This window comes from Anolis sagrei, chromosome 2 (assembly GCF_037176765.1).
Source record: "Anolis sagrei isolate rAnoSag1 chromosome 2, rAnoSag1.mat, whole genome shotgun sequence".
NCBI classification, from domain to species: domain Eukaryota; kingdom Metazoa; phylum Chordata; class Lepidosauria; order Squamata; family Dactyloidae; genus Anolis; species Anolis sagrei.
This window is the reverse complement of record NC_090022.1, coordinates 83,716,197-83,741,721: the sequence shown is the minus strand read 5'-3', so window position 1 is coordinate 83,741,721 and position 25,525 is coordinate 83,716,197. Positions and strand designations below refer to the sequence as shown.

The 25,525-nt window shown below is 38.5% G+C and overlaps 1 protein-coding gene across 1 annotated transcript in view; it reads right to left on the bottom strand.

Moving 5' to 3' along the window:
* Window positions 1-470: 470 nt before the first annotated feature.
* The window catches only part of NMUR2 (neuromedin U receptor 2), a 34,162-nt gene continuing 9,107 nt past the window's right edge, over window positions 471-25,525 (bottom strand). The window contains exons 2-4 of the mRNA XM_060760992.2: window positions 10,406-10,490; window positions 7,353-7,478; window positions 471-1,738 (exon numbers count right to left, since the gene is read on the bottom strand). Coding sequence (XP_060616975.2) covers window positions 1,479-1,738; window positions 7,353-7,478; window positions 10,406-10,490 — 471 coding nt within the window. The 3' untranslated portion in view covers window positions 471-1,478. The remainder of the gene's footprint in view (window positions 1,739-7,352; window positions 7,479-10,405; window positions 10,491-25,525) is intronic.

Here is a 25,525-nt window from a genome sequence, read left to right as displayed (position 1 = left end):
CCAAACATTGGCATTGAAATGAGGAATCAATTTCAGTTATTGAATTACTGAATGTTGACAAGGAAGTTACGATCATTGTAATGCATTGTATGCACAACAATTTACACACTCTTTGCTTATTAAAGCTAATGGAACCTCAACACCAAGTCCCACGATCACTGCACACCGCACACTGCACTTATGTCATAACCCTATATTCCTCCCGCAATATCAGCACTTTTAATCCTGTACCCACTACTCTGGCCGGCCCAGTTTTAATAATTGTCTGATGTATTGTTACTGTTTTGTTTATTTGCTTAACTATTTTAATTTGCTTTGTACTGTTTTGTTGTATTGTTGTTCTGTGGCTTCGGCCTGTTGTAAGCCGCATCGAGTCCCTTGGGAGATGCTAGCGGGGTACAAATAAAGTTATAATAATAATAATAAAAGCAAGTTGTTAGATCTTTAGTTTAACAGATGTTCAAATTAGGACACATTTACAGTGTGTTTCACAAACAACTCTACAGAAAGTCTACTTCTCATTCTATCCTCAGAATTCCTCAGAAGAGTTCAAGAACATGTTGGAAATACAAGGCCTGATTTTGTATTACTTTGCACTCAAAGCACATCTACCTTCATATTGAAAACACCTACAAATTAGTATTGTCTCTACTGTGAGATATTGTAGCCTTGCATTATGCCCTCAGGCCACATGATAACTAACCTTTTGATTGTTCGAGCTTTTCTGTGTTGCCAGAGGGGAGATGTGATGGAGTCAGAGAGCCAGTTTTCATATCTCACCACATGCCCCAGAAAAATAAAAATGTTTATTGGCATTACAGTTAAAATGAAAAATTCTTCATTCTGTCCATGTGAAGCATTCTTGCTGATGTCAGTGCCTTCAGGATTATGATTCTAGGGAGAAAGATTTATCTTAGAAATGGTTTCATTTCATTCATCCCAAAACTCTGTGTTCATTGCATAAAAGAACTCTGGGATTTTGAAGATATTTCATACATCTAGCTTACATGCCGGGATGGAAAATGTCTGCAAGCAATTTCCAGACTCAGTGTGTTAATTCAAAATCGCCAAAGATGCTTCTCCAGATCCAGGTTGCTTCTTCCCTCAACATCTGTCATATGCACTTTATCTTTTGGCATTAAACACAGGTGCCCCTTAGATATTCTGCAAATTGCACAGAAAGCTTATAAGCATCTTTTGGACAACTGTAGGAAACATTTAGATAATCCGATCACGTGGGTCTTTCTCAGGTTTTAAGCATAGTCTGTCATGAAATGAGTCTGAATCCATAAGGATCACAATGGCTTGGTTCACTGAAGTATTCTCCTAGGTGGGAGATGCTCATGGATAAATAGTTTCTATCCAGATGGGAGGACATTAACACTATACAGATTTAGCTATGGTTAAGGCTATTGATTTAAATGTCCTCAACCATGCCTAAATCTGTAATGGATTCAGGAATGTCCAGGGCAAAATAGTCAAATGCCACTAGACAGGTGGGAACTACAGACAGATGACCTTTGCATATATGGGGAGCTCCTATCTTCACCAGATCTTATGGACTTGCGCTCTCCCAACATAAAAATGCTCCTCTGGGATGGGAGGTGGCTGGTTGTATGTCTGAGATGCCAGTGTTTGCACTGAGGAGAGATGACGCTCAGGAAAGCAATCCTAAAACGCCTGGACAGTAAATTGTAGATGATGGGATTCACAGCAGAACTCAAATAGAAGAAAACACCTAGGAAACAAAAACAATGACATAGAGATTTGGGGGGCGGGGGGAGAGAAAGAGAAAGAAAGCAAGATTCAGTAAAGGTAATGTCTTGTGGTCCAGTAACTTCATAAATAAGTTGGTACTTTAAGGTACATTACCTGTTCTTAGGCCCTGTCTACACTGTCATATAATGCAGTTTGAAACTGCATGGAACTGAACTTTATGAGCTTACACTGACCAGACAATGTAGTTTCAAACTGCATTATAAGGTAATATAGAAGGGGTCCCAAAGAAATATTAGGAATGGAAATACAAATAAGATTTGTTACAAGCAAATGGCCACATTCTATGTATATGTTACAAGCTATGTGTTTTTCCTTAATCCCCATGATAGTTTCCTGAAGGGGAACCTATGATGGGGATTCCTTGGAAACATTTTGTATTTCAGAAGGGATTTTGACTTGTCTTCCTCTGGGACAGAAAGAGCTATGACTTATTCAAGGTCACTGAGCGGGTTTTCTTGGTTGAGTAGGGATTCAAACTCTGGTTCTCAGTTTCATAGTACAAGGGCTAAACCACTACACTAGAGGTTCTCAAACTATAACCTATGGGTTGGATATACCCTGCCAAGGTGATTTATTTGTCCCGCACCATAATTTTCCCCCACCCCCCACCACCTGTTTGCTCAAGCCTTTCTCCCTCTCCTGTCTTTGTCTCCCTCCCAGAGCCTTTTGCCCTTCTACCCCTCATTGCCCAGAGCTTTTTTCTTTCCCAACAGTCAGGGGCCACTCTGGGAGTGCTTTGATTGTACTTTTCCTGCATGACAGAAGCGAGTTGGATTGGATGGATCCAGGGGCCACTTCCAACTCTAGGATTCTATGATTGTGTTTTTTTCTGCACAGTAGAAGGGAGTTGGACTGGATAGCTGTTGGGATTACTGCTATTATTGTTGTTGTTGCTGCTGCTGCTGTTGTTATTATTATTATTATAGAGGCTGGGTGGCTGGTTCTCTGTCGGGGTGCTTCGATTGTGTTCTTCCTGCATGGCAGAAGGGGGTTGGACTGGATGACCCCTGGGGTCTTCCATTGCAATACTGTTAAGTTTATGTCAGTTAAAATTGTTCTTCATTTTAAATATTATATTGTTCTAGGGGACCACCACTGGGACCACATTTACCAGCTTGTGCCAGAATCTTTGCAGTTCAGTCTTTAAATCCTCATATTTTCCAGTTGCTTCTTGCCAATTCTGCTGTCGCCTTGGATTGCAACATCAGTGACATACACTCCCCCCCCCCCCCCCCCCCACGATCTTGAGATCAGGAGCATTGTGCTCCAAAACTCTTGTTAGTCTGAATTTGGAATGCCCAGATTAGTTTGATTTGTTCATTTTATGTAACTTTTTCAGGCTTGTGATCCCAACAGTTTTTTGTTGCAGACAGACGATATTTGTGGCACAAGTTCCAGTGGATCATCTGAGCAACAGTATTATGCCTCTGTTTATAGTCCGTCTGTCGATCTTCTAGTAGCTACTGAGTATGTGATCTATTGTTTCATCTGCTTCCTTACAGAGTCTACATTTGGATTCTGTAGTTGACTTTTCAATTTTGGCTTTGATGGCATTTGTTCTAAAGGCTTGTTCTTGGGCTGCAAGAATTGGGGCTTCTATCTCCTTTTTCAAAGTTCCACTTGTGAGCCACATCCATGTTTTTTCCTTGTCAATTTTGTTCTCATTTTTTCCCCAGGAACTGTCCATGAAGAGCCTTCTTTTGCCAGTTTTCTCTTCTGCTCTGCATTGTACTTTTACGGTATCCACCCACTCTTTGTCTTTTGCAGTTTAAGCATTTTCAACTATTGACTTCCATCAGTGTTGGTTCTTTTGCTGGTTCCTGACTGAACCATGACTGATATTGTGAGAGTTGAATGCAAAAACCGATCTTGAGCAACTCCTGGAGAGTTGATGACAGATTTGTGTCTTTTTGCATAGGTCTTTTTGCTCTCACCCCCACAATCCATAAAAGCTCACTAGCTTTTCTGGTTCTTCATATTTCTATAATTATCCTTACAGAAGTTTTCCCCTTTTGTATAAAATTTGCATTTAATATTTCTCTTACAAAAAAAATGTCTCCACTGTTCACAAGTGATGAGAGGTAAATAACTCATAGGTAGGAGATGCAAAACCCTCTCTCTACATGATACTTCTCCATCAACATTATTTTCCTCAACAGCACTGAAGGACACTGTCAGATTATGGAGACAAAGTAGATAAAATATATTTCAAAACAAATGGCGTTGTTGAAACATTTGGTTAGGGTGAAGATTCATTGACCCATTTTTTTTAAAAAAAGCTCTCCCAATTATGATTATACATTAATAGCTTTACAAACCGGAAAGGAGCTATCAGGAAACAAGTAAGTTGGCAATCATTAATATATTCAGAATCAAATCAATTGAGTTTACTGGGTCATAACAAAAAATAAGCTATTATTTCACTTAAATCAGACTTTAATGGGTGCTTACATTCTAGATTCTGGTTTTTTCCCTTGGCATATAGTGTTAGAATGTGGAACAGTAAAAAATGTTCCTTCTGCTTTGGCTCATGTTTAGCAAACAACTCTCCCATTCCAATGCTTCCAGCAAAAGATCTTTGTGTTCTCTTGTGGTATCAGCTTTCCCCCCAGAAGCTTACATGAAATCACATGTACAATATTTTGGCCAACATCTTTAGGTTTTACATTAAAAGTTAAAGTGATTCAATACCTCTAGCCATTAGTTATCGGACAAAAATGCAAAGCGGATACCTCTTTTTTGCTTTCTAATGGGATTCCCTGCTTGGCTGAGAAATCCTGGAGGAGATGTCTCATTTTGTTTATTACCCTGTATATATTAGAAATGGTCTAGTAGCAACAATAATAGCTTTTGCATATTTTCTGAGTAAACATGCTGATGTTGGCTTACAATGACATTTGGAGGTCAATCTTCTCTTAATTACCAGGAATCAAGCAACCAGCATTACAACACTTTCTGCTAATGTTCAGAGTTTCCCAAAGATTTGTACAAGTTTAGATTTTGTATAATTAATTCTCACTGAAGTAATCCAGGAGAGAAAGATGCAGCATTAATTACCAAAATAAATGATTTCCCCACCTACTGCAATACAGGAGCACAATGCATGCATCACATATCTGGGAGCAGGTAGAGCTCAGAGATGTTATGTGTATGTGGAGTGAGGCATACGATTCCAATTAGCATGATCATTTTGGCTGAAGGGACTCTCTGTTTTGTAGTCCAGAAAATTAACTTGCTGAGAGCAGGAAAGGCTCTCATCTGGCTGGGAATGATGCAAAACCTCAGCATAGGTGAATGGCTACTGCTTTCTGTGTGTATATCTCTCCCTGGGGTCATTCCTTTTTTTTACCTTATTTGGTAACACTCCAGAAAACAGACAGATGGATTTGTTAATTTCAGTTACTTGTGTAACTCACTCAGGTCATATAATCAGACCAAAAAGTGAAAGGACCTCTTTGCTCAGAGCAACATCTCACCTAACACATTCCTTCATAGAATCATAGAGTTGGAGAGACTTCCTTGCCATGCAGGAATGTGTAATGAAAATACTTACAAAGGAAGTACAAGATTAGCTTGTTAGTTACCCTTTAGTGTCTGGGCTGCTTCATCTTGCTAAGACTCGTTAATTTTTTCTTTGAGAAAGTGGAGGTGGTGAAGCACTTTGTATATTAGAAATAACTTATAAAGTATACTATAGGTCTTCAAATAAAATGGCAAATGTTATCATTTGCCTGTTGGAAGATACCAGCATAACCCAACAGAACTATTCCCTCACTGGAGCTAAAATTTCCTTGTTAGTATGTAGACGATTTGTATATTGCTGTAAAATGTTCTCAATACTCAAGACAGCAAATTGATGCTATTATGTAGGATGGTCACATTTATAAAGAGGACATTCACCTGCTGAAATTCTAGTTCTCTACAACTATACCAAATTCAAGAGCCCTGTATTCTTTTTAAAGTGGTCTCCTTGCTAACATTTTAAAGGGGGGGGGGGGGATAATATCATTTGATATTCCGAGGATGTAAGACTAATTATTCATAAACAAGAAATTGTGTTTGTAACATTTTTATGTAACAGTTGACATTAAAATGATAACTTTTTAATATTATGTATCAAGTGGCAAGGAAGCCACTTAAATATATATTTGATCATATCTGCCTCAGAAGGGTAACATTATTTTTTATTTAGTCATATTTTTATAACTAAAAGTTTTGCCTTTGATAGATTACCCATTAGACAGAGCACCCCAATGAAAGGACAAAAATAGTTATTTTGTTGCTGTTGTAATTTTATTTCCAGAGAAGTGGAGAGGTAATTAAGAGATTTTTCCTCCTATTTTAACCAATGTTGCTAATAATAATAATAATAATAATAATAATAATAATAATAACAACAACAACAACAACAACAACAACAACAAAGGCACAACTCTATGATCCCAATGATTCACTGGAACTTATGTCATGAGTACCACCTGCCAGCAGTAAAGAATTAGTGGGATCATAAACCTGCAAAAGTAGTGGAAAATGAGCATGCAAAAATACTGTGGTACTGACAATGTTTTGGAACAAAATACACCAGACATCATTGTGGCAAAGAAAAAAGTTTGGATTATGGATGTCTTCATACCGGGTGACAGCCGAATTGAGGGAAAACAACAGGAAAAGCTCAGCCGTTATCAAGACCTCAAAATCAAACTGCAAAGGCTCTGGCATAAACCAGTACAGGTGTTCCCAGTGGTCATTGGCACACTGGGTGTCATGCCAAAAGACCTCAGCTGGCATTTGGAAACAATAAACATTAACCAAATCACAATCTGTCAGCTATAAAAGGACACCTTACTTGAATCTGTGCACATCATCCAAAAATACATCACACTATCCTAGATGCTGGGGAAAGTGGAAGGCAAAAGGAAGAGGGGCCGACCAAGGGCAAGATGGATGGACGGCATCCTTGAAGTGACTGGACTGACCTTGAAGGAGCTGGGGGTGGTGACGGCTGACAGGGAGCTCTGGCGTGGGCTGGTCCATGAGGTCACGAAGAGTCGGAGACAACTGAACGAATGAACAACAACATCCTAGATGCTTGGGAAGTGTCCAACTTGTGATTTTGTGATACCAAATCCAGCATATGTATATCTTATTTGCTGTGACACACTATGTTTTTGTGTCATTAAAATAATAATAATAATAATAATAATAATAATAATAATAATATTCCACCCAATCTTTCTGAGGGGATTCAGGGTGGATTCCAGCATATACAAACACAAAGGCAATAATTCAATGCCTAGAAGCCGTGACACACAGATACACAAATAAAAGTAAAGGCTTCCCCTTTCGTCTCCACCTCTGGAGGGTGGTGTTCATTTCCATTACTAAGCTGAAGAGCCTGTACTGTCCGTATACACCTCCTAGGTCATGTGGCCAGCATGACTGCATGGAGCACCTTTTACCTTCCTGCCAATATGATTTGGTGGGTAAGCATACTGGGTACTATTTACTGCTTGGCCTCAGGTAGCTTATCTTGAACTGATTACCCATTTCATTCTAAGTAGAAGAAAAATTACCTGACACCACATGGATTAAGTTGAAAATGTTGGCAAGAGGTTCTGTCCAGTTTACGACAAAACTGTAGAAAAGTCGGTCTGTATGAAATGGAGCCCAGCATATGCCAAAAACAATTACCAGGACAACTGTCAGAAACAATAGAGCAGAGAAAGGTGACAGAAAGAGAAAGAAAGAATGAGAAGAGAGGTCAACACATATAGGTTTTTACTCTGCTGTATTGAACCAGGTAATTCAGTAAAAGAAATGAACAATGAACACCCCAGATGGGTTCCCAGGTCATCAGATAGCAATATCATGTCATCCTCTTTTATAACATTTATTGTCTTCCATTGTTTTCTGCCCACAAAAAATAAAATACAGTTAAAGTTTAGTTCTGTGCTGATATTAGTCTGTTGTTAATAGAGTGTGATAGATTTTTCCCCCTTTTCATTACTATATTGTTTTCCAGATAAATTACATTAGTCTCGAAAGCAATTTCTTCAGCATTCTGGTCAACCTACATACAATGGCAGGTCAGGATGCATTTCTCAGTTCCCTTTGGAAACTCTTCAGACTTCCTTTGGATTTAAGATAGGATATAGGTTTTAAAATGTATGAACAAATAAATAAAAGTAAATAATCAAGCAGGAAGTTGGACATGCATGAAATAAAGAATGTTTATCTAATCCCTTCCTATAATTGGGTGTTCAGAGATGTCCCAAATAGAAATTGTTTACTATTTGGTCTTACATGACAAATGTAGTTATGAATAAATAGCTACATATCCTCTCCTGACCTAGTCTCCGAAACCTATCTCAAAAGTCAGCAGCTGCCCTGAGCAATGGAGGTCTGTCCTGCTAGTGATCAGAGCTCAGCATGGCAGGACATTTGTGATTCTAGCAGTAGTGCCACAATAATAAATATGAACATGAAGTTGAGCTTACATGCTAGTCACTGATGAATGGATGCCTGCCCAAATTTTCAGGTTCATGTTCTGTCTCACTATGGGTACATCTACACAATAGAATTTGACACCACTCAATCCTATGGAATGATGAGAATTGTATTTTACAGTGCCTTTCTCTGCCAAACAGTACTGGTGTTTCACCAAACCACAATCCCAGGTTTTTATAATATTGAGCCATGGCAGTTAAAGTATTAAACTGCATTAATTCTACAGTTCAAAGTCAGCCTATGTTGCTGTAGTTACAAATGTGATGCAGTACTGAACATATATTTTAGAGAAAATTGCTAAAATGTTAACAGATCAATCATTTAATAATCAATACTGCATGGAATGCTGAATCCTAACAGTTATCTCATTATGATTCTCAAGATGAATCTATAAAGTTTCCTGAAAATACAAACTAATCGTTGGCTCTGGAATTAACAATCTGGTCACATTATCTAACAGCATTCTGATGAAAACGCCTGAGTGGAGGCATTGTATTTTTATTTTGTTGATTTCTTTATTCACCCTTTTCCCCCAGATGGGACCCAAATCAGATTCCAAAAATATAATACTACATTATATTAGAACTGGTCTTGAGTACCCTAGAGTAAAGAAGAAGCTCCAGTGCCAATGTCTATCTGCTCCTTTTCTCCTAAGTGCTGCAGAACACCTGACTCTAGTGGCTGGGGAGGTGGAGCTGTGTTTGCAAATGCCTCCTTCAGGGTCATCCCAAAAGTACATTTTCTATGGTTAGCAACAATTACAGCAATGCATACCACCAACAAGAAACTAGCTACTTGTGTCTTGGCCCTCTTCTTCTTAAACAGTGGATCATAGAGGTTTGGTTCTAAAATCCCTAGGTACCAAAATCCATATGTGCTCAAGTTCAATTGCACATAATAATGCTGTAAAACAATGGCCCATATTTAAAGTAGTGATCTCAAACAAAGACACAGAGAGCCTGAGGATCTGTGAAATTGTAGGAGGCTCCAGCAGGATATGTGTATACATCAATGTAGTGCTCAGCATGCAGAAAAAATAAGGTTTGCTTTTTGGGATTTTTCCCCCTGAATGTTTTCAATCCATGATTGGTTGGATCTGTGGATGTGGAACTCATGGGTATGAAGTTCAGACTGTATTAAAGATGAACAAAAATGTTTGGCTGTAGTTCAGCCTCATTCCTCTCCTTTTGACACAATTAAGGGTACACAGAGGTATAATGCCTATCTGCTCAATTATTCTTGAACACTTTCCTCTTGGAAATTCACAATATCCTTTAGTTTGAGCATGTGAACATTGATATAATTCATGTTGTTTGATTAGTTATCTGATGGGAGATTGTATGCTACTTGGAGATTCCAGTTATATCAATGTACTTTTAATAACTTTGATGGACACCACCAGTATTTGATGATGTATAATGAGAGAAAATAAACAATCTTATGCATGCTTTTTAAATAATACAATAATAATAAGCTTTATTTATTACCCCGCCATCATCTCCCCAATGGGGACTCTAAGCAGCTTACATGAGGCCAAGCCCAAATAACAATTACAATAAAGAAAAACCAAAAACACAAACCGGAAACACGAACAATAAACAATAACAACATAATTACATAAAACATATGAATACATAATAATATAAAAATAAAAAAATATGCACAGGCACAATAATAATGGGTGGGCTACATGTAGTGATTAAAAGGACAAACAAATTAAAACTAATTAAAAACTAATTTAAGGAAGAAAGTATTCAATGGGGCTTCATCCTACATAAGTGTGCCCAAGATTACAACCAAGCTCTCCTATCCACAAAATGCCAAGATGAGCCAAGAAGCCAAGACTGGTTTGTGGCTAGTGAAATCATAACTAATGAGCTCTCTGGAGCACATGTTCTTCTGCCAGATTGGAACAACATTAGATGGCCAGAATAGGATGGCAAAAGTTCAGAAAGAGAACCTATATCCATTTTTCCTTTCCCATTTTTCTGAATCCTAATGAAGAATTGGTCTCTGACCACTATCTGGGTGAAATATAACTGACTCCCAAAAACTAGCCTTTTACATTGCCCCCTTTTTACATTAATTCAGAATTATAAAACACTATTCCAATACTTACATAGCATTTTAGTAACAGATTTTCTCGATGGCCTTTTAATGTTCATTCCCATTTCATCTGCTTCCAAGGAGCGGTCTCCTCTCAGCTAATAACAGGGAGAAAAGTTATGAAAACTAATATAGGAATTTATCAGATGACATCTTTAATTCACAGGATTCAAGCTGTCATGCTTTGCTACTATTCTGACCAATTACTATGGAGACAACATTGGAGATAAAGATGAATCGGCCATGTATGATAATCTCCAGTCCAAGAATATGCTGTTACAATATATCGCTCAGTAGGTGACTTTTTGGTGGAAAGACTTGTTAATGAAAATAATGCTTTTAACTGGAAAAAAGAGATGTTGAAACACACCAGACTGAGACCAAACAAATGCTGAAATGAGGAGAATCAGAGAGAAACAAGTCCATTATGTCAATCCTCAACACTGGAAGATGTCAGAAACATTGGCAGTGATGATAAACAAGGGGGTAGATGAGTTACAGGTTGAAGATTTGGAGATGTGTGACTGGAAATAATTATTTAGAATTACAAGGATGTTGTAAAAGGCTTTTTTTTAAATCACACAAAACAAACTGAAAACCATGAAAGATGAAGGAAAGAGAACAGTATTAGATGCTGTACATATGATCATAAACCAAAAGAAAAGTACAGGTAGGCTTGTTGGATATAACTAAATTTTGAAATCTTTAGGCAACTAAAAGGTCACAAACAATTGTGGAAGCTTTGGTCCTAACAAAATGAGGCACAGTAAGTCCTTTTGCTTTCAGCTGAAAATAGAGCAGTTTTGATTCATCCCAATAACTGTTTTCAGCTAAGAGGAAGGAAAATTAAAAATATCATCCCTGAATTTGATCTCATTGAGCACATGATAGGTATAATGCACTCTATTGGTTTAATGTATAGTATACTCAAAAGAAAAGTTCATATTATTTTCTAATTTGAAAGAGTTATATAAGAAGCAAATGTAAAATGGCTGTTATAGATCTTCTAGGCACCATTTTGTTTGTTTCTCTGTGGGTAAGAATTCTGAATCCTGTTATGGAGTCCAAGGGTATCTCCATTTAATCTTTTTCCTAATGATGGAAAAGGTTGTTGAAACAGAGAGAGAAACTAGAAAATGTTGTATGCCAGAACAGGAACACCTCTGTTTTTAAACACCACACCAGTGTAGTAAAATCAGCAAGTAGTTTATTGAAGAATATATGTAAACAAAGCATTAGAAATTGTAAAAACAGTATAGTTCAAAGCAATGTTGTTCAAAGATAAAAGTCAGTCCATAAATATCCAGGTAACAAGGTAAAAACCTAATATCCAAGGTACAGAATCCATGCAACAAGGCAGCATGAAAATCCAATGAATAGACCAGGAACAGGGATGGGTGGTGTGTGACAATGTTCTGAGGGTGATGTGCTGTTATTTATCAGGGTTTTGGCCATTTAAGCCACTGGACTGTAAGATCTGTAATTGTGCTTCAATGCAATGTAAGTTTGATATGTTTGAAATGTTTTAATATGTTTTAATCATTTGAAAGACTATTTTAATTGATATGTATGTGTTTTTTACAGTTTTATAATATTGTGTTCTATTGATATTGTTATTGTCTGAATCTGGAATTGAATTATTGCCATCGTTTGTAACCGCCCTGAGTCTCTCTGCGGGGTGAGAAGAGCAGGGTATAAGTACATTAAATAAATAAATAAATAAATAAATAAACTTGGCAAAACTTGAAATATGAAACTAGAAATCCACTTGGAGAAACAAGACTGTCATGAAGTATCAGCGTTGATGAGACTAAAGTCAAACTTTCCCTGGCATCAATATAAAGCCTTTCCTGGCCCCTGAAATGAAAGGAAAGCATTTCACTTCCCCTTACAACCAGATAAGGATTTTTTATCTCTCTTCTCCTGCAGATGAATTGACCTTCGTAGAGCCTGAGAACGATGCCTCTGTTTACAAAAGTCTAGTTCATCCTCATTCAATTCTGCACCTGGCAAATCATCCTTAGAGAAAGACTGCTGTGGCCCGTTCCCAGGAATTTGTCCTGATGCATCTGCAGGAGAAACACTCCATTCATCAGACATCTCAGGTCTCTCTCCTGGGTAAGATTCAGTACCGGTAAAACCCTCAACCTCATTGACAACAGACACAAGCCCAGAGAAACCCTTATCCCCATTGACATCAGACACAATCACAGACTGAACTACAACAGAAAAAAGAGAAAAACTAGAAAAATGTATTCTAAAATAATCAAGTAAATTTATATAATAACTGTGCTTGCCTACTGACTGGTTCTGATCACACTTATAGTGAAGCAAAGTGAAGTTGGGTTCATTTCCAGTAAACATGTCATACAATTGACTGATCTAGTTTGTTTGTCTTGTTTATTATTTCAGTTTCTTAACTGGTCTCAGTGTTTGTGTATAATGAACAGCAAAACATGTAAATGTTAAAAAACAGTCCAAACCCAATTTTATCCTTCCAATGCAACTCAGAAGCCAATCATAGCCAATTTTACTTGGAAGAACATGCAGCCCCCTTGTATTCGGAATAAACTCAGTAAAATGCATTTAAGACCAAATAAAATCAGTTTAACTCATAACATGTTTCATTACTTTCAGCTACAACCGGGGGGGGGGGGGGGGTCCTTCTACCAAAGAACAAATACATTGACTCAGAGATAAATGGAGTGCATGTCATACAATGGACTGATCTAGTTTGGAGGCTGCCCAAGCCCAGGGAAAGTGGAATGGATGCCATAAATAAGATTTGAGAGCAACATTAAAATTAGCTTTGAAGAATGATACAACATCATACAGAGTTAACAACCCCTAGAGAAGCTCCAAGTAAAACCAGAATTACAATTTTAATCATACCTAATGTTTTCTGAATTATGCTTACCATTTAATTTAAATTTAAATCTCTTATAAAATCAAAGGAAGCAAGGAATAGATCCCAATTATACCTATTACCAACTGGAATTTGTGATGAAAGAAATACAATAATAACACAAAAGCAATTACTTATTTCTGTTTATGGTGATTAATCACTCTGTAGGTGGTAAAATATCTTTATTGAATTTGCAAAGATGGTAAGGCATCATTTGTTTTTTACAAGGTAGAAGCTGTATCTTGTTAAATGGAGAAAAATATATAGTAGGGCAGCATTCTTTGAAAGTGGTCAAGAAGAAATTGGCCAAGAAGAAATTAAGATGACACTTTCTGTCTTGCAGCACAATAGACATTTATGCTTCCCTATTTCTCAAAGTTTCAGTCTATTTAATTTATCACATCTCCTATACTTTTAGGAAGTCATTTAATTATGGTCATTGTAAATTGACCTGTCATTGATCGCCTTATCATGTTATCCAGCTGTGGACTACACACATCAGAGAAGTGTTTTAATTCATTTTATTTGAGTACATGCTGAGTTCCATAAAGATGCAAAGCCATTAATGACTGCCAAATTAACTCAAAGCTTCTGTGCTTATTTTGTTGTCTCAGGTGCCATTTATTCTAGCAAAAGCTTTGAAAATATTTCATTGTCTTTTTTCTCCTGTGTCCCTGGGAGATAATAAAGTTATATTTTTATGTTACATTCGCACATGAGATATTTGCTAGTATACTGGGAGAGATTTTTGAAAAAATATATATTCTGCACTACTTTTAGTCTTGCGATTATGGTATCTTGCAGATATCCTCATTTCTTGAGATGTCAGATCTGACCATAGTTACACGTGCCTTAGTTATATCCCAGTTGGATTGCTACACAATGCATTCTATGTGGGACAGCCTTTGAGGAATGTTTGGAAATTTCAACTGACTCAAAGAGCCACAGCTAGTCTGCTAATTAGGATCAGCATCATGTATCACAGAAGTCCCTTTTTCAACAGCTTCACTACCTGCTGAGCCATTTCCATGTACATTTCAAAGTGCTGGTTATCAGTTTTAAAACCCTAAATAACTCAGGTCCAGATTATTTAAAGAAACCTATTGTACTTTATAAACCAGTCAGTGCTTCAAGATTTGCTGAGAAGGCTCATCTTTCTGTCCCACTACTCTCACAGGTACATCTAGTGTAAACAGGAGAGCGCTTCCTCCATGACTGCCACGAGACTCTGGGAATCCTTCCCAGAGAAACTAGACTGACATTTTCCCAGCCTTTCTATTTTTTAATTTATTTTTATCATTTTCTCTGTTACAATCTTCCGTTGATCTAGTATTGTTTGATTTGTGTCTTCAGTCTTGTCCTCAGTCTCTTGGGGTTTGATCTGCTTTGAGTATGTCGTCATATTTGACATACCCCTTTTAGTCCTTTCAGGAGTGTAACATTTCCTGTTTATTTTTGCAGTACCCATCTATCTAGTCTGTAACTTCTTCTTCTTCTTGTCAAGCCAAAAGCCAGAATCCAAGTCTTCTCAATCATTATGCTTTGACTTTCCTTTCTTTTCCTCTGATTTTGCTCTTCCTTCAGGGCACCCCTCCTTCATTCTGTCTTCTCTCTGTGTTTATATTTGTGTGATCCAGATATTTGACAAGTTACATAGTATTAAATAATATAATGATTTATTATTTATTTATTCACTTATGATATTTCTATCCTGCCTTTCTTGAACCCAACGTGTTCAAGGTGACTCAAGGTGACTTACAACAAGGCAGCCACTTGATGCCTTAACAATATACACTTAAAACCATATTTAAACAGAATTAAAAATACATACAATAAGGCCTTTAAAAAACATATAAAGTCAATATATAAAACCAATACAACCACTGTTAGCCTTTTTGTCCAAAATCATTGTTTAAGCTATTCCAATATTTAATTTCACATAATTTCATGTTTGTCTATTGCACTAGATTTTAAAAGCTTGTTCAAATAGTCACGTTTTCACTTTTTTTACAGGAGGTCAAGAGAGAGGGGATTGATCTAATATCCCTAGGGAGGGAGTTCCACAGCTGAGGGGCCACCACTGAGAAGGCTCTGTCTCTCGTCCCCACCAGTCATGCCTGAGAAGAAGGCGGGACCGAGAGCAGAGCCTCTTCAGATTGTCTTAAGCTCCTAGATGGCTCATAGGGAGAGAGATGTTTGGACAGGTAAGCTGGTCTGGAACTGTTAAGGGCTTTATAGGCTAAATGATGTTAGGTGATATGATAATCTGTCCATTCAGTATGATTTTCTATTCATGCTTTCTCTAATTTTCTCTATTTGTGCAAAAATCCTAGCTGGGAGTAAAGCAATAAATCACTATTGGGGAGGGGAGTTAATTCTAACTGCCTGGGGTTCAGGACTGATCAGGGGAGGGTGGGGGGAAAGGAAGACTGTAAAAGGCCTGTAGGTTTTTCTTTCTCTCCCCCCCCCCCCCCGCCCTGCCCTGCCCCTTCCCGGCCCGCCTCTCATGTCCTGATTTAAGACTGTTGTTAAATCTCTTCTCTTCTTTAATCATCTTCTTTTCTTGCCAGGTGAGTTAAATCTCCATTCACTTCACTTTGTTGAGGGTCTTTGAACTTTTTAATTTAGCTACTCCAAGGACTGTAAGAGAAAGCTTACTTTAAAAAGAACCAAAACAATGGCAGGCACAGTCAACAAGGTAACAGCCTTGGATGCCTGTCCAACCTTCTCACTTTCTCTGTTGCTCTTAAGCACTCATCCTGCAACAACAAACCAGAGATGAGCTTCCACCAAATCCTGCAACAACAAAACAAGGATGAGTTTGCAGCACTGCCTAGTTTGGAGTAAGTCAGCAAAGCCATCGGCCAACTAAAAAACAACAAAACCAGCAGACCTGAGGGGATCCTTGCTGAAATCTTTAAAGAGGGTGGACCTGAGCTGACACAACAACTCTTAAAAAATGTGGGCAACCGAGAAAATCCCAGCAGACTTCAAAGATGCCACCATCATCACCCTTTTCAAAACAAGGGGGAAAAGAACAGACTGTGGAAACTATCAAGATATCTCCCTTCTAATCTCTGCTGGGAAAAACCTCGCAAGAATCCTTGCAAACCGCCTTCAACCTATTTCTGTAGGCATTCTCCCAGAATGGCTTCTGCCCCTCCAGAAGAACAGTGGATATGATCTTCACTGCATGACAGCTCCAAGAAAAATGCAGGGAACAAAATCAATCTCTGTACATGGCATTCATTGACCTTGCAAAGGCATTCGACACAGTGAATTGGAGAGCTCTCTGGACCATCCTCCAAAAAATTGAATGTCCTGGCAAATTTGTTAACATTCTGCTGCTCTTCCATGACATGATGACAACAGATTTAGACAACAGTGGCTCCCAAAGTGACTCATTTAAATTGGAATCAGGTGTCAGGATGTGTTATTGCCCCAACTGTATTCACCATCTTCATCACTATGATACTGCACCTTGTTGATGGGAAGTTTCCTACTGGTATGAAAATAATCTATCAGACAGATGCAAGTTATTTAACCTCAGAAGACTGAAAGCGAAAACGAAGGTCACAAAACATCTGTTATAGAACTCCAGTATGCTGATGGTAATCTAATCTCTGCTTACTTAGAAGAAGACCTACAAGCACTCTAAACACCTTTGCAGAAGCATGCAAAAAGTTTGTCTTCTCACTGGACATTGAGAAAACCAAAGTGCTCTTTCAGCAGGCACCATTAGGCAGTGCCAGAAATACAGCTTAATGGTGTAATGTTAAATAATGTTTCCACTACGTTGGCAGTCACCTCTCCACAAAAGTCAACACTGACACTGAAATACAACATTTGAGTTCTGCGAGAGCAGCATTTTTCTGAATGAAACAGAGAGTGTTGAGGATTGGGACATTTGTAGGGAGACCAAGATGCTTGCTTATAAAGACATTTTCCTCTCAACCCTGTTATACACCCGTGAAAAGTGGATTGTCTACAGACGTCATCCTCAACTTCTGGAATGATTCCATCAGTGTTGCCTCCAAAAAATATTGTAAATCTTTTGGGAAGACAGGTGGACAAATGTCAGCATGCTGGAAGAAAAAAAAGACTACTACCATTGAAGTAATGATCCTCTGCCATCAACTTCGCTGGACTGGCACATTATCCAAATGCCCGATCACCATCTCCCAAAGCAGCTGCTATACTCCCAACTCAAGAATGGAAAACAGAATGTTGGTGGACAGGAAAAGAGATTTAAAGATGGGTTTAAAGCCAACATAAAAAAACTGTGGAATAGATATCGAGAACTGGGAAGCTCTGGCCCTTTAGTGTTCTAACTGGAGATCAGCTGTTACCAACAGTATTGTGGAATTCAAAGCAGTACGAATGGAGGGAGAAAGGGATAAACTTATCAAACCAACCCTAACTGTGACCACTTTCAACCTGAAAATCAAAGTCCTCACTCTGAAAGAATATGCGGATCAAGAATAGGTCCCTACAGTCACCTACGGACCCACCACCAAGACACTACACTTGGAAGACTATCATACTCAGACACGAGGGATCACAGATGATTATTGGATATTGCAATCATTGCTCTCTCTCTCTCTCTCTCTGTGTGTGTTTTAATTATGTATGTTTAAATCTGGCTTTAACTTTTTATTGCTTTATCTTGTTTCAACATTTATATATTGTGGATCATGTCTATTTTAATTACTCACCATAAATCAGAAATATCTTGAAAGAACACATGGTAGCATTTTAACATACTATGATTGTGCCCCTGCATGATCTAATTTAAGGGTACAATCATAAACATACTTACCAGCCAGCATCCAGTTTGCATATTAAATTATGACTCTTGAGACCAGGGTTTAAATCCTTGTTCAGCCATGCAAACCAGCTGGGTGACTTTAGGCAAGCCACATTCCCTAAGACTCAGAAGAAGACAAATCTTGCCAAGAAAACCCCATAATAAGTTCACCTTAGGGTCAACATAAATCAGAAACAACTAGAAGGCACACTACAACAAACACCATGGAATACAATGAGATTTACTATTATTTATTTATTTATTTCATTTACTTATACCCCGCCCTTCTCACCCCGGGGGGGACTCAGGGCGGCTTACAGAGGAGGCATAATTAAATGCCTAACAATTGACAGTAATACAAATACAAAAAGCAGTTCAACAATTAGAGTTAAAACATCAGCGCATAATAAAATATTAAAACAATCTCATGCTCGGGTTCAGAGTCCATATATCCATTCCATTCCATTGTCCTTGTCTGTCGCCAGATCCTTAATTTAACTGCCAGCGTGTCCAAAGGCTTGGTCCCAAACCCAGGTCTTTAGTTTTTTCCTGAATGCCAGGAGGGAGGTCGCCGATCTAATCTCCCCGGGGAGTGAGTTCCACAGGTGGGGGGCCACCACCAAGAAGGCCCTGCTCCTCATCCCTGCCAACCTCACTTGTGAGAGTGGCGGGGTCGAGAGCAGGGCCTCCCCAGAAGATCTTAAGCTTCGAGGTGGGATGTAGAGGGAGATCCGTTCGGACAAATACACTGGGCCGGAACCGTATAGGGTTTTGTAGGTCAAAACCAGCACTTTGAATTGTGCTCGGAATTGGATCGGCAGCCAGTGGAGCTAGCGCAACAGGGGGGTGGTATGCTCCCTGTATGCTGCTTCGGTGAGCAATCTGGCTGCTTCTCGCTGGACTAGTTGCAGTTTCCGAGCAGTCTTCAAAGGCAACCCCACGTAGAGTGCGTTGCAGTAATCCAACCGGGATGTGACAAGAGCGTGGACCACCGTGGCCAGATCAGACTTCCCAAGGTACGGGCGCAGCTGGCGCACAAGTTTTAATTGTGCGAAAGCTCTCCCGGCCACCGCTGAGACCTGGAGTTCCAGGCTCAGCGATGAGTCCAGGATCACTCCCAAGCTACGAACCTGCATCTTCAGGGGGAGTGTAACCCCGTCTAACACAGGCTGTAACCCTATACCCTGAGTATTTACTACTCAGTAGATATGCATATAATAACATTAAAAGTCAGGAGGATTAACAATTAAGGCTAACAACACAGCTTAACTTGGAGGTACACTGAACAGTCATGTAGAGATAGTACTTCCTCTAATAAAAACTGCCAATCATTTCACATCATTCCATTTTACATCATTCCAATATGCCCAAGCTTCTCCTTAATCCACATGCTTATTGACTGAAAGATTATTAGCATTGGGAATCTTGTCCACTTCTAGTAATCTTATACTTAGGAGCCTTTGATGAGTTTCCAGGAATACTCAAAATTTAGTATCATCAAGAAGTCTCGGGTTTTGAATGTGAAATTCTTTCAAATTACCCTCAAATAGGTAATCTCGATCAAAGTAAATAGACTTAAATTAAATCAAAAAGACCTTTGACTCAGCTAGGTTATACCCACTGAGTTACTTGTTGAATAGTGAGTCAATTGCATCAATCCATTGTGTCTGCTCTAGTTGGAGATGGATAATAGACTCTAAGACAATAGATTATTACTGACAAATGACCATCTACAGCCTGTTTACATTCCAGTGATTGCAGTGGAATATGAGATGTTTTCCAACTGAAATGATTTTGTCTTGTTTCATTGTTATTATTTTGTAAAGTAGGTCCTTTGAGCTAGAGCTGCTTAAGTCAAGTCTACACTAGACAGGTTACTTCTGTGTATATCTGGCCAAGAGCATCCATGCTATGATGTTGCTTCATCCTCTCTGTCATTGTCACTGATCCCTGTCAGTCATGGTGCTTCATGCAAGCCATCTCTTGTCACGTCTGCTGATGTCAGAATGGGACCCACACAATGAGTAAGAAGAAGGATGTTGATTGACAGTAAAATCTTACTTCACTTTCTTATAAAGTGACTCTATCAATTTGCATGTGAATACATAACGATCAGCTTCCCCTTCAGATTGTGTAAGGAATGAAGACAGCATCTATTTATAGAAACAGGGGTCTCCAAGGCATATAATTATTCTTTTGTAAATCGCCAGAACCATCAAAGAGCAATTGATGGTTCTGGCCTCAGTTCAGTTATATCTCACTCAGGCAGATGACCATATTGTTAGCTCTTCTGTCTATATTATGGATAAAAATAATCAGCCTTGCATTGTAGTTATAAAGGTTGTAAGAGAAATCCAACAATCGTTAGAGAAGGAGCTGATGTCTGGATCATTTAGCAATCACAAGCACACACAATCTCTGTTTTGATTATGTTGGCATTATTTCTGGGCTGCTTGGTACAGCTGTTATCCAAAGCATTCAAGAAGGCACAATGGTAAAAGTGAATGGTTCAAATAAAGCAAATAAAGCAGTGGGGAAAAAAACTTCATTTAAAAACAACAATACACTACTGGAAATGCATTTGTGTTTTGTACTTCCCAAAGAGGTTACAATTTGTAGACATATATAGACATTCTTCTATGGCTATCAACTGAAAGTGTGCTGCTCAGAGTGCTTTGTACAAAAGAGAAGAGGTGAGCACTGTCATTAGCAAATACGAAGAGGATAGCAGCAGGATGAGAAAAGCTGAAAAGCAAAGAAAAATCCATAAGTCCAGGACCTATATCTACAGTTTCACTTGCCCAGGGGAAATGGTGTTTATAGGAATTTGCTAAGTCCACTTCCAGGGTATTCTGTGGTATGCTTTCTCCAGACATTACAATGGACTTGTGCTAGAGGACCTAGCAAATTCCTAAGAGTACACCTTATCTATCTAAGGCTCCTATCTGTTGTAACCGGAGACTGAAAGTCAGGTAATTAAATGGTGCCTGTCATTTCAAACCACATTGAGTCGCCTGTTTGGGCTGGAAAATGCGGTATAGAAATAAAGCAAATAAATAAATTTCCATACTTTCATGTAACCACAGTCCAGCTGGGAACCACCATGGATGAAAAAGTCTTACTATATTTGATAAAATGTTTTCATTTCTTTACAACTCCTATACTGTGGATTTCAATTTTAAACAAAACACCTAATGATGACATAAAGAGGCTGTCCATTTGTCTTTTCTGATAGAGGACAGCCCTCTCTTCGAAGGGCCACCTAATCCAAGTTCACTTTCAAAGAAGAGAAATAATCTCAAAGGAATTATTAGTGACGTCTACACTGACCATCTAATAGTTAGCATCAGGACCTGAATCCAATAGCTCCAATCAGGTTAGATCCACTGAATCAATTGCTGAAAAGTGAGCAAGAATTTGTAAACTCCATTTATAAAATTGGATTCCTCTGGTTGGGATTTGGATTCGGATCCTCACCATCAGATTAGACTAACAGAAAAATCCCCTGCTTCTAGCCCTTCCCATTTTGATTATGTATTTCTCATTATATTAAAATACTCAGATCATTTCTATGCACACAATTTAGCAATGCAAGAGGTACAGGGTGCATCTATATTATAGAATTAATGCAGTTTTCCACCACTTTAGCTGCTATGGCTCAATGCTATGGAATTATGGAATAATACAAAGTCTTTAGTCTTTTCTGCCTCACCAAACTACAAATCCCAGGATTCCATTTCATAGGGACATAGCAGTTAATATGGTATTGAACTGCATTAATTCTACAGTGTAAATGTTGGATTAGACTACCTCCTGCCACAATATATCCAAAATATGTAAATTGTCGTAACCCAGAGGATTCTTCCTATAGGAAGCACCGTGGCTTGAAATTCTTTCTTCTTGTTCACCAGAACACAAGACTTTATTCCTCCTACTGTTCTTTATGCAGCAGCTCCATTTTTCAAAAGACTGATTCGTTGTAGGGGTACAGCTAGGCATCTTCTGGCTGTCTATAGACACCTTAAAATCTGAACTTAAAATCTGTCTTCATTTCATGAGATACTTACAACCATCCTTAGCACATGATTGTTCAAACCTGGACTGGGGTTTGAATGCACAGGAGGAAAGCTCTGTTTTGATTTTTCACAGATGCAAACTGCATATTCTAGTCAAGAATACAAAACAAATAGCTCTTGATATGGTCATCAAACAATATGGGTGACTTCGTAGGATAAGAACCCCCAAAAGGTTTAATGTGTGATGTGTTAATTTTCTGACCCTCATAGAATCATAGAATCATAGAATCATAGAATCATAGAGTTGGAAGAGACCTCATGGGCCATCCAGTCCAACCCCATTCTGCCAAGAAGCAGGAATATTGCATTCAAATCACCCCTGACAAATGGCCATCCAGCCTCTGCTTAAAAGCTTCCAAAGAAGGAGCCTCCACCACACTCCGGGGCAGAGAGTTCCACTGCTGAACGGCTCTCACAGTCAGGAAGTTCTTCCTAATGTTCAGATGGAATCTCCTCTCTTGTAGTTTGAAGCCATTGTTCCGCGTCCTAGTCTCCAAGGAAGCAGAAAACAAGCTTGCTCCCTCCTCCCTGTGGCTTCCTCTCACATATTTATACATGGCTATCATATCTCCTCTCAGCCTTCTCTTCTTCAGGCTAAACATGCCCAGTTCCCTAAGCCGCTCCTCATAGGGCTTGTTCTCCAGACCCTTGATCATTTTAGTCGCCCTCCTCTGGACACTTTCCAGCTTGTCAACATCTCTCTTGAATTGTGGTGCCCAGAATTGGACACAATATTCCAGATGTGGTCTAACCAAAGCAGAATAGAGGGGTAGCATTACTTCCTTAGATCTAGACACTATGCTCCTATTGATGCAGGCCAAAATCCCATTGGCTTTTTTTGCTGCCACATCACATTGTTGGCTCATGTTTAACTTGTTGTCCACGAGGACTCCAAGATCTTTTTCACACGTACTGCTCTCGAGCCAGGCGTCCCCCATTCTGTATCTTTGCATTTCATTTTTTCTGCCAAAGTGGAGTATATAAATCATCCATCTTTCAAAAAAGAAAAAATGTAGCCTTTCTAAAACGAACACAAGAGGATACAAATTTATATCAAATTCCCATGTGCCAATTGGCAAGCACACATCCAAACTGGTAAATAAATTATAAATTTAATAGAAATACAATGCATCTCATGACAGAATGATTGTATTGTAAATATTTTAATTTTCTGGAAGACAACTTGGGTCCCATTCTAGTAGGCACTCCCTCATCTTTTTCCTGGCCCATTATTTTTAATCTAGTCTTAACCTTCAGTTAAAAGACTGCCCTTTATAAAGTAGGACATATGATCATTTTCATATTTCAGAACAGAGTGCTGAAGTTAAAAATTGTATTATACAAGATGTTGTTTGCAGGGATGAATAGTCAGGGAAGTGGTTAATTTCTTTTTACTTCACTTGAGTGGCTGATCAGTGAATGCTGTGAACATATAATTCATGCCTTCTTCGTTCTGCAAAGATTTATTGAACTGTTTCTGAGACTGTCACCCTGTTTACCAACAACTCACAGCTCAATCATTTTTAACTCCTTACAGCTAGTCTCAAAATGCAGGGAATTACTAAGGCTGCATCTACACTGTTAATGCAGTTTGATGCCACTTGAACTGCCATGGCTCAATGCTATGAAATCCTGGGATTAGTCATTTAGTGAGGATCCCTGGGGGAATCAAATCCTATCCTTTGGCAGGAAGGGCTAAAGATCTTGAAAAACGACAACTCCCAGAATCCCATAGCATTGAGCCATGGAAGTTAGTGAAATAAAACTGTATTAATTCCACAGTATAGATGCATCCCAAATTTTAATAAGCACACAGCTTGCTTGATATTATATTTCATTTTTTTAAAAAAAATATTATGGTAATTTCTTTGGGGGTCAAAATACCGTAAAGCTCATCTGGGAAACTGTTAGGCAATATTAGGTGCTCTAGCTTTATTTTAGAGGAAGGAATGGGCAAAAACACATCTGAATATACCTTGTCTAAGAAAAAAATATGAAATTCAAAGGAGTTACCATAAATCAATAAGTGGCCTGAAGTGCACACACATACAATTGGTTTTACAATTATATTGTCTAGTTTTATTTGTATTACTACTTCCTTCCTGTGTCTATAGGTTTGTGTCGGGTGGTACTGGTTAGCAGTAGTTGCTGCTGGCTCCCATGCAAGTAGCATGATTAGTCTACCCCAAGTTTCAGTGTATTAGTCTTTTCTTTGTAGAGAAGCTATCTAAGGTGCTCAACCTCAATCCGCAAATAGGTTCAGAATCAAGGACAGCTCATTTGAATTTCAAAGTATGATCTAGAATGAATTCACCACCATGCTTATGTAAGAGGCACTAACTGAAGTTTTGGGAGCAAAGGGGAGTTGCCAGTTCCAATATCCTCAGTGTGGTCCTCCTTCAGCACCCAATGGGATCCTCTTCATTAACTTTCTCAGCAACTGAGGCTTTGTAGTTTCTTTTAGAATTAAGATTCTTCTTTATGCCACATATAAAAATTTGAACAGATGAGGGTGATATCTTATACAGAATGAATGTTAAAGTAGATGCATGCATAAAAGAAAGAAAATAAAGAATTTCCATTCATAAAATGAATTATTTATCCCTACTCAAATTTGTCATTTAGTGACTCAGCATGGTCATATTATCTTGTTTACCTCAAAGGTAATATTTAAGTTAAAGGAGATGCAGAAGTCAAGGTAAACCTTTGCCACCACCCCACCTTCATTACACAGATTTGTGCAACTGCACCTCTCATCAGCTTCATATATTATGGCCCGTGGTTGGGGATGAAGAATAGTTGAACACTTTTTGGAGTATAACATATTTCCCTGGTTTAAGTAAATGATCATTTCCCCATTTTTGTTAATGAAAACAACATACATAATTAAAATCTTGGAGTTTTGGAAATTTGCAGAAATGATCTTTGCAGCACAAACTGACGCCCCTTCTACATTGCCATATAAAATCTGGATTATCTGATTTATATTGGATTATATGGCAGTGTAGATTTATACAATCCAGATGATCCATTTTGATGATCTGGATTACATGACAGTGTAGAAAGGGCCTTAATTACATAAGGTGCATCTAGATTACAGAATCAATGCAGTTTGAAGCTACTTTAATTGCCATGGCTCAGTGATATGGAATCATGGGAGCTGTAGTTTTTCCAAGTCTTTAGACTTCTTTGCTAAAGAGTGGTGGTGCCTCACCAAATTCCAACTCCCATCATTTCATAGCATTGTGCCATGGGAGTTAAAGTAGTGTCATATAGTGCAGATGTACCCATAGCCTCTCACTGGCTCCAGTAGAGACTACATTTTAAAGAAGTCACAATCAGAAA